Source organism: Sturnira hondurensis, unplaced genomic scaffold (assembly GCF_014824575.4).
Source record: "Sturnira hondurensis isolate 20B ecotype Veracruz unplaced genomic scaffold, ASM1482457v3 Scaffold0015195, whole genome shotgun sequence".
NCBI classification, from domain to species: Eukaryota; Metazoa; Chordata; class Mammalia; order Chiroptera; family Phyllostomidae; genus Sturnira; species Sturnira hondurensis.
The window spans coordinates 1384-12211 of record NW_028087826.1 but is presented as its reverse complement, the minus strand read 5'-3'; the positions used below and the strand labels follow the sequence as shown (position 1 = coordinate 12211).

At 44.9% G+C, this 10828-nt stretch overlaps 1 gene segment (V, D, J or C); it reads left to right on the top strand.

Moving 5' to 3' along the window:
• Positions 1 to 617: 617 nt before the first annotated feature.
• Positions 618 to 9103, top strand: LOC118999716 (immunoglobulin heavy variable 3-23-like; the record flags this gene model as incomplete). The annotated part of the segment is given in 4 exon segments: positions 618 to 678; positions 781 to 1091; positions 8145 to 8271; positions 9017 to 9103. Coding segments are annotated over 4 exon segments (571 nt in total), but the record flags the coding sequence as incomplete, so codon positions are not given.
• Positions 9104 to 10828: the final 1725 nt, after the last annotated feature.

The following is a 10828-nucleotide window of genomic DNA, read 5'->3' as shown; positions in this document are numbered from 1 at the left end:
TGAACATTCAGCACCAAACTCTACTAATGAAATGTGTCCCAGGAGCACTGTGTGCATTTCTGTAAATTTCACACTTCTGTCTCCAATGCCCCACACAGACCCCCTCCAACACTGGGCCCATGTGCTCGAGGTCACACTTTATTCTTAGTGCATACTCTGATACCTTCCTAAAAGAAATAGGTCCAGATGGAACTTCCTCTCACCTGAACAGGGACCTTCTGCAGCTTTAACGCTACCTCTAGTCATGAGCATAAATTCTCCTGGTGTGTTCAATACTTGTGACATTCAAAGTTATCTCTCATTTTAAATACTGATCTTTTATGAACATTTACTCTCTAAGGTCCTGTGCCCAGCTCCTGGAACATGTGGATCAGTAGGGATGGCAGAGGCTCAAATGTGCAAAGTAATTCTTAACAGACATGCAACTTTATGTATGTGACACATTAAGGCATTGTCTTTTATGTCACCATTCAAACCCAGAGCTCAATATATAGGAGGAGGGCATGCAAATATGGTCCCTCTGCTGATGAAAAGCAGCCCAGCCCTGATCCTGCATCTCTGAGACAGGAGCCCAGCTCGGGATTCCCAGGAGTTGACAGTCTCTGCTCAGGACAGAACACAGAACACTCACCATGGTGTTTGGGCTCAGCTGGGTTTTCCTTGTTGCAACTTTAAGAGGTAATTTATGGAGAATGAGAAACTGGGCATGTGAGTTCATATGACTGAGAGAAAGGGGGGGGATGTGACAGTTTTCTGACAAGGATTACTTTGTGTTTGCAGGTATCTGGTGTGATGTGCAGCTGGTGGAGTCTGGAGGAGGCTTGGTGCAACCTGAGGGGTCTCTGAGACTCTCCTGTGTGGCTTCTGGATTCACCTTCAGTGACTACTATATGCACTGGGTCCGCCAGGCTCCAGGGAAGGGGCTGGAGTGGATATCAGAAATTAATTATGGTGGTGGTAGCACATACTACACCAACTCTGTGAAGGGCCGATTCACCATCTCCAAAGAAAATAGCAAGAATATGCTCTACCTGCAAATGAATAAGCTGAGATTCGAGGACACAGCTGTGTATTACTGTGCGAGAGACACAGTGAGTGGAAGTCAGTGTGAGCACAGACATAAACTTCTGTATGGGAGACACAAGGGCTGGGCTGTAGGGAGGGCTCAGGACACCAGTGGGTGCTTGGGTGACACAGAGCACAGTTATCAGTTTGGAAGGAGCTGCATATAAACTTTAAGAGATTGTTTCCTTTAGTAAGAACCTAATCACCAAAACAAACAAACACACGAAATATAACCAAAGCCACTGAAATGGAGAACAGACTGACAGTGAACAGAGAGAAGAAGGGTGGGAGTTTCAGGTGAAAGGGGGAAGGGTTGGTTAGGTATAAAGGACCCATGAACAAAAACAATGTGGGGCTTGGAAATGGGGGGAGGTGGAAAGGGCCTGGGGGGTGTAAAAGGCAGAAACCTGCACTTAAACAGCAATTAAAATTAAAATAATAAAAAAGAGCATGTTTCCCTACAGGTGTGGGGTTGACTCTACATACAGCAGTTTCCCTCTAGGAACCACACTCCCTTTATGGTTCTGAGGTGATCTCTTCAGCATCTGAGTTACAGAGGCTTGTCCTCAGAGGAAAACATTCTCACATTCTCCAAAGTCAGAGTGTCACGCACATTTGCTTTCCCCTATTCTAATGAATCAGTGAACCAACTGGCCCACATCAGCTGAATCCAACCAGATGCTCCTGTGGGGCTGGAGTCAACAAGGAGCCCATCCCCACCCAGCTCAGAGTCCTAGGTGACCAGCAGCAGGACACATGCATGCTGGATAATGGGCACCAGAGTTACAGGAATGCAGTCCCAGAGGGGAAAGCAACACCTTAATTGTGCATTCATGACATCAAAAGCAGTTGACATCATGTGGACATAGAGGGACCCCCCACTATACCTTGTTGTGGATGTCCAGGGTGACAATGTCACACACACAGAGGGGCTATGAAAATTTCTGTCCCTTCATTGAGGAGTCTGTTGAGAGCAGGGCACACTTTATGGCTGGTCAGGAATCGCTGCATGATGTCAGGTAAAGGAGTCTGGTAAAGGATTTATTGTTCACCCCTGAGGAGGGTCCTGCTCACAGGAGGGGTTTGTGTGGTTCTTATCTCCCTCCCACCTGCATCAAACTAGGGAGAATCCCCATTTCCACATCAGATTTCCCACATGTGCAGGAGGAGATAGAGAGGTGAACCCCAACATGTCAGCATCAGACATTGAACATTAGAGCCTGGCTCCTTATTTCACTGAGCACATAGGGAAAACGAGTGAGAATGCACAGCCACGTATAATTATGGATAGAAAATAATTTTAGCCCATAGAAAATAAGAATAATGGCTATATGTATGCAATAAGTGGGGAAATAAAAATTATACGGGCATGTTTGTTCAAAGTGTAGGATGGAACCTGTGCATTCTACCAGGACATCAGCTTGTTCTGAAGGACTTGGGTCCACTTCCTGCTTTTCCTGCTTACACATATGGAAGCATCCACAGTTAAACAGATTTATGGGGATAATCAGTTTGGGGAGCTCTACTGGACCATCCTTCCAATTGGGTGGAGCCATAATTGGATTATATTGCTGTTGCTATGATCTGGTGTTACTCCCAAACTCCCAGGTTATTAAAACCTGAAGCTCATGTGATGGTGTTAAGACATGGGGCCTTGGGTCAAGTGATGTTCCTGAGGTAGAGCTGTCATGAATGGGATCAAGTCCTTTATAACAAAGGACAGAGGAAGTTCCCTTGCCGCATCCACCCTCTGAGATTACAGTGAGAGAAGAGTAATATAGTAATCTTTTCTGTAACTGACATCAATCTGCTGGCAGCTGTTACTGTATTTCTCACCTCCAGATTATTGCTAAATACATTTCTTTTGTGGGCTAATGACCCAGTCCACAGTAGATTGTTACAGCACCAAGAATGCAGTAGGGTTGTAGAGTGGCATGACCACAAGGGCTGCTTCCCTGGAGATTTCCTGCCATATGTGTTGTTAAGAGTACAGCATTAGTGTCTTTCCAGTGATATTCAAGGGTATTTTCTCTCTGGTGGTTTTTATAAGCAAAATTTCCTGGTCAAAAGTCATGGGGGGCTGTTAAACAGATGTAGTGAGAAGCAAGGATTAGAAGTGGGCATAATACATGAACACTTTTAGTATTAGTGACATCTTCATGGAGGAAGGTCCACAATTCATTGGAGGTAAAATTCATAAATGCATGTTTCTTCCAATCACCAGGTCACAGGGACAAGTCTGATGTTCACTTGTAGGTGAGGGCATGAATGCCACCTTCGTGTAACATTAAACAAGCAGGACTGAAGGTTTATGTAGGTTTTATGAATTAAAATAAGCATGCCATTTTTGAAATTTCTCAGAGATTGCATATGACAATGACAGTGCGACATTTGATTATAATTACCCCTTACGGAATAATTATTAATGTGCTGTGTGTGCCTCAGTCACTGGATGTGACAGTTGTCAAGAGATTGGGGGAAGGTGGTGAAGAGGCTGAGCAGAGAGGGTGTCCAGGGCAGTTGAAATGCTCTATAAGTGTTTGTTTCTTCTTCCCACACTCTTTCTCTGCAATGATGGACTTTCCATGCACAGATGCACAATGGCCAGGGATTCTGACTTAAAAGCACAAGACAGCAGACCTTGCAGTGCACACTGACTTCAGCCAGGAAGTCTGATGATGGGGAATGAATGTCTCTGTATGGCCACAGATGGATAATGTCATACAAAGAATTTATGCTGAGCTTAGTATCCTGAAACACTGTGCATGCTCAATATCACTGTAACTTACATTGTGTTAAATTGCCAGATGGTATAATTTAGCAATCACTATAATACTTAAACAGCACGTGCAGATACTACCCCCTCATAAAACTTTCCCTTGTTAGAATGGTTGTGCTTTCTTCTCTAGTCAAATGGCGACCTTCACTCAGAGAATTGACCTATCTGTCACTAAGGGAAGAATAACATGTAAATGTACATCAATATGTGCAGATAAACCTAGATTTGCAGCTGTCCCTGCCCATCAGGGAGATCAGTTCCAACCCCCAGGTCTCTGAAGTTTGCACTCACTGCAGCAGTTTAAAAAAATGAAGCACCATGAAGTTTGAGCTGAGCTGGCCACTCGGTCTGAAGCTTTTACATGGTAGCATTACAGAGAGACTGAGGTATTCTCTCTCTCTCTCTCTCTCTCTCTCTCTCTCTCTCTCTCTCTGTGTGTGTGTGTGTATCTGTGTGTTTCTGCTGCTAATGAAAGTCTCTTGTCCACAGGTGTCAGATGTGAGGTGCAGTTGGCAGAGTCTGGTGCAGACATGAGGCAGCCTGGAGGGTCTCTGAGACTCTCTTGCAAAGATTCTGGATTCATGTTCAGTGACTGCTATATAAACTGGATCCCTCAGGCGCCAGGAAAGGAAATGGAGTGGATAGGTTTTATTAGAAACAAAGCTAACAGTCACACAACAGAATATGCTGCATCTGTGAAAGGCAGATTTGCCATCTCAAGAAATGATTCCCATAGCACTGCCTATCTGCAAATGAACAGCTTGAAAGCAGAGGACTCTTCCCTGTATTACTGTACAGAAGACACAGAGAGGGGAAATCATTGTGAGCTCAGACACAAGCCTCCTTACAGGTGGCATGACAAATAAGTGGGACACTCAAGGCCCACAGGTTCTGCAGGGTATGGGACACATGGAGGTACATTAGGGTTTTGCTTCATTTCTGGCAGGGAGCTTCCTCTTCACCTGACATTCAACATGTAGGTACCTGTTGGGAACCACTCCTGGTTTCAGAAATTGTAACTACCCCCCCATGGCTAAGGATGAGTGGGCACCCTTTGGATTGCAAGCCACAAAGGAGACAAAGCTTGTTTCTGGTAGCTAATGCTGCCTCAGTTTCCTCCCCCTGGCCCCAAACCATGGTCAATGTTCATGACGGATAAGACTCCTCCCAGTGAGGGGCAGCCTAAGCCAGACTTGATCACTTGGAAGGCCAGCATGGAAGAGCTCAGGGGGGCTGTGACAAAGAGGGAGCAATGGACCCACCCCCCAGCTATGTGGCATAGCCCCAGTCCCCATGTCCTCTGGGAGAAGCACTTCCTGGCTCTAATCCACTTAAGCTGAAAACCTGATGGGGATGGATGCAGCTTCTTGCCTTGTTAGAGCGGTATCTGGGGGAAATCTGGCATAAAAATAATTCCTAAAAAATCCTGTGAAACCTGCTCTATTAAGAGTGTTTTCATTCATATGATAAGGGTCCGAGCAGGAAATGAGTATGTCTCCCAAAGTTTTTGCAGACTCCCTTTCCTGACAGATACTGACTCAGAGAAAGCCCTCAGATTTCTTTGAAATGTTATATACTGTTTGATCCTTGCCACCCTGTATTCCTGTATGTTACAACCCAATAAAGGGCCCTGGAGGAAGGGGCTCCTGGCCTTTTTCCTCTGAGAAACTGGTCACTTCTCCTCCCCAAGCAGAACATGTTTTGGTAATGTTTACTTTCATCCATGGCAGATGGGGGGGCTTGAGGGCAAAGTCGCCCCCACAGGTACCTAGGAAAGCATTCACCACAGTCTAAAGTGGTTGCTTCACACTATCTACATGCATTGGGTAGATACATATTACCTTTGCCTTGGAACTCTTCCCCTAAATAGCTCTGTTGTGACTGTTGGTTTTGTGTTTGTTTGTGTATATTACAAGGTGCCTAAACATTCATCTGATGGTTAATCATGGTTTTTTTTCTGTGTGATTAAAGGTGAACTTACCTGTGAAATGGTGGCTCAGAAAAGCAGATTGTTTTTCCCAATGCAAATGAACACCTTTCACTCCACCAAGATACTGACTGAAACAAACTGAAGATAATAAATTAACCCATTCCTGCCTGTGTGGTGGATTCTAGAGTTGAAGCAGAGGTATTCTTCCTCCCTGGACGCCCTGGTCCTCAGCCAGCGTCCACAGTGACTGATCTTGCAAGCAATTTTCTTCCAACATGATCTTGCAAAACCACCAACTGCAAATTGCCTTCATGTGGAAAAGCTCAGGATTAACATTAACTGAAATGATAGAGATATATCTGATTCCTTAGATTAGTGTGAACATTTGCCTAAAAAGAATGCTTGATGCAGGTTCAAAAGTGGTTATACATGATTGACATAGAGGATAAATATGCAGTGACATAAAGGCCTTGGTGACACACATAAGTGATACATGCTTGATAAATAGAGCACTGACCCATGGTCCTAAAAAATGGAAACTTTCTCTGTGTTCTCCTCGATAGTAGGCACCTGGGACATTCCTTAGACAGCAAAACCTTAAACAGACATCCTTGTCTGTCCCTGGGACTAAGCAAGTACTCAGCTCCTACTGGACTGATAGCTTTGGAGAACTCAGAGCCCATGAGGGGAACATCACCACAGCTCCTCGATGACCAGTCCTAGAGAATGTCTCCTTTGAGAGGGAGTCAGAGCAATGACCAGTTGTTTCTAAATTCTACCCATGATGCCTCAACTAGCACGGGAAAGTCCATGAGGGTTGAACAAGAAACCCAAGTGCAGGAGGACATGGTGATTCCTGAAGGGAATAACCACTGAATCTGTGGGTCACTGAACCGTGAGTCTGTCTCCACATGGGATGCAGAGTCTGAGGTATGCTCAAAAGAAAAGATAACCATGTGGATATAGAACCGAGAATAGACAAAAACTTGGATGACACGCACAGAGATGACCTCACCTAGGAAGACAAACCCTGGCCTAGAATCCACTGGAGGCACTGCCCAAGTGATAAGTACAGCAGAGAAGGGAGACTTGGAGTGCATTAGCACAAAAATCATCACGGTGTATTTTTGTCATTCATTGAGCAGTAGAAGTGCAGTAGGATTTGGGCCACATGCAGGGACAATCAGATACGACCTTCCACCAGAGAAACCTGAGGACTTTAGAGACTCCCAAGGCTCCCAATAGCTTCAGGGCTCAGGGGTGTTGTTTGCATCAGTGCATCAGGCAGGTCCAGGGAAGGAGCTTCCTGGTGTCTTCACAGAACCCCAGCTATGAGGGCCTGCAGAATCCCTGAGGTTTAGTAAGTTTAGTTCTCTGTGTTCAGAGATTTAAAGCACACAGTGTCCCTGAGGGAGTTTCTGGAAGTCAGGGGCCATTTATTTCTGGACTAGAGATGCTGAGACATTCATGCTCTATGATCCCTGACAGGAACTTCCCCACCATGATTCAGAGCTGGCATCAGGGGGAGGGTGGGTCTCACAAGCTCACAGCAGCTGCCCCAGGAGCAGGTGCAGGAGAAGCTGGGACAAGATTCCCTGTTTCCTATGCAGGCCTGTGTCCTTTTCTTTTCATGAAAACCTCCAAAGGAAGAGTTGGATATGTGGCTTCTGTAAATATCTTATCAGGGCTTTCACCGAACTCCATAATACATGAGAAACACAATCAATGGTATTTGTGGGGATTCTGTATATCTATCTGTATTGTGAGGAGCTGTGAATAGGAATGGCTTTATTGACTCACAAGGTAGAGAATTGTGTAGACACAATGATCCAGAAATAATATATTCAGGCATTAAATCCCATAATTGGGAGCTTTCCATGTCTCTCAAAGTTGGGTTCGCAACGAGGAGCATGTTCCATTGGAGCTTGTTCCGCAGTGGGAGGAGCTATGTCTTCACAGAACTCAGAGATCTGCCAGGGGACCCATATCCTACAACACTGTGTAGGGCTTGAACCCTCAGACTCATTTGGAGTATTGCCGCTGTGTCCTCTACTTTCTCTCAGGTGGGGTCATGTCTTCAGCTATGGAAAGCTCTTCCCTATGCTTAGGCAAATGAGAAGAAGTAGACTAGTTTGAATGTGGGTCTGTGTTCCCTGAGCACCCGTAAACACCACCACCCATAAAATTCCTGATGATATAGTCCCTCACCCTGGACTGAATCTGGAGAGTTCTCTTCCTGGTAGCAATTGCCAGAGGTAAGGGACTTTGCAGTTCCAGGTTTGAGGAAGTGATCATGTACACTGAAGTGAGATTTTTCTCCCACTCTCAATGCTGTTCATAAGTGTCCACTGCACGATTCAGCCGTTGCAGGTGGGTGCCGAAGTGAGGATACCTGAGGCCTTGGTGAAGGTCTCCTTCAAGGCTTCTGGACACAACTTCACCAGGTATGCTGTGCACTGGGTGCGACAGATCCAAGAAAAAGAGCTGTATGGATGGGGCAAGTTGATCCTCAATATAGTGCTTCAATCTATGCACAGAGGATCCTGGGCAGAGTCACCATGACCCCAGACATATCCATGAACACAGCGTGCATGGAGCTGCACAGATTGAGAGCTGAGGACACACCTGTGTATTATGGTACAAGACACATGGTGAAGGGAAGTTAGCATGAGCCTAGGCACACCCCATCCTGTCTGAGGAGCTTCAACCACTAGGAATCCCTCTGGATACCTAAACTCAAGGACCTTTCAGGAGCAGATGAAGCTGAAGATTTGGGCTTGGTTTCAGCTGGTTTCTTCTTCATTAACAGTTTCCCTCCACAAAATTATCTGGGTCCCTGATTCTGTGTCACTAATGACGTCTCTGGGGTAGAAAATATGTTGGAAACACAGCATTCTCCGGTGATCAATAGGAAGAGTCTCTTTTAGACACTGTTGTGACCGATTCAGAAGACACATCAAACCTACTGACCAATGTCAGCTGAATGTAACCAGATTCAGGGGATAAAATAATACAGAGACCATTCCCACCATATTTTCTTATCCTAATGCAGTAGGTCAGAGGCCAACTGTGAGTGAAGGTCACTGACTGCATGGTTCTTCCAGTTCCCATGTCACAGAGGACAGCTGATGTGGCCTGAGGGGAGAGCAATGGGCCACCAGTGGTAGTGGGAGGACTTTGGGACTCGACTGTTCAGGTTTCTGAGACTTTAAATAAGTTTTATGTAAAAATGTTGTTTTCAGTCTTTGCAGAGATTGCGAGTGGTGGTGACCGTGAGTATAAGAGCCCTGGCTACATTGCACAGTGCTGGTTTGTGATGATGCTGTTCTGTGAGCACCTCCTTCCCTGAATGCACTAGTGGAAAAATGCAAATTCAAGCATCTTCTATCAGCTGAATGGGCAGTAGGATTTGTCAGGGGATGACCTGCAGGCATCACAGAAACCCCTGCACAAGAAATGCAACATATTCACTCCCCATGGACAGTGAAGCTGGATGAAAACATCTAAATGGTTCAAAGGGCCCTTGAGGACTCGTCTCTGGTCAGGTCTTACCCTCACAGCTGCTGAGGATTAGTTGTTTCTGGTAACACAGGCACAGGAAACAATATCTGCTGTCTTTGGAAGTTGTCACTGCAGCAGTGAATGCAGATAAAACCCGTGTGTCTATCCCACACGTGCACTTTAACAGAGAGTTTAACAAGATTTGTTTGAAATACTCTCATTCCAAAAAGAACCTTTCTTGAGGCCTCAAATATGTGAGTGAGATAAACAGCTATAATCTCTTCCATTCCTTTTTTTAATTTTAATTTTTATTTAATTCTTGTTCAAGTACAGTTTTGTCTTATATTCCCAGCCTTGCCCCCCAGTGCTCCCCACCTCACTCCCATTTCCGCCCCCCACCTTAATTATTGTCCATGTGTCCTTTATGCTTGTTCATGTAAGTCCATCCCCTTTTCCCCTATGATTCTCTCCCCTCTCCCCTCCGGACCCTGTCAGCCTGTTCCGTATTTGAGAGTAATTGGACATATTTTGCTTGCTTGTTTGTCTTGTTGTTTAGATTCCTGTTAACGGTGATATTGTATGGTATTTGTCTTTCACCGCCTGGCTTATTTCGCTCAGCATAATGCTTTCCAGTTCCATCCATGATGTTGCAAAGGGTAGGAGCTCCATCTTTAACTAAAATAATGAGCTAAACTTTGACCTTTCATAGCACCTGCTTTGGATATTTTACATATATCCTTTGAAGGCTCAGATGGGATAATTAACCAGGTTAAGTCTGTTCATTTGCACAATGAGTTATTGCAGCATTTTTTTTTTTTGCTCACATAGTGTGCTTTGTACTGAGTTCCAACCTCACATTATTCCAGTTTCCAGCATGCATGAGTGAGTTCCTCAGGTTTTCACCTGTTGGGGTTTCCCAGAGAGGAGAGAACCCACTTTATATCAGATAATAGAAACCATACACTGTTCTTCAGATCTGTGTTTCTTTTCTGTTCTCCCCCTGATTGACAATACCTGGCATCTGCAGTGTCTTCTGATGTCTGGTCTGATTTTACATCAGGTGGAAGAATGGATGCGACTCAGGTTCTGTTATTATACTAGTCCCGGTCACTGACTTCCAGGTTTAATACTGATGTGTGATCCATCCAGAAATGCTATGAGGTTCAGATTATCCATGAGAGTCATGAATAAATTGGAGGTTTGCCATGAATATACCCTGATGGAGACTAAATGATTGTGAGCCCAATCTTGGAAATTAGTCATGACACCTGTCTGTCCAAGATGAACAACAAAGATGTGTGGGCCTCACCCGGAATCTGGAATATGGATACACTTTGAAACCAGTGCTTTCTTACCTGAGTGAGTCTAGATATTGTGTGTGGCTATTTCATTTAAAAAAGGTGAAAAACTGAGCTGATTAAATGATGAGGAAAATCACAGTGTAGAGGAATGACCATCCTGCATTCATGTTAGTTCAGATGAGCTTCACTCACCATGCATGTTAATGTATCCTCATGAACAGGCTTCCTCTTCCCATTAACACATTTATATAC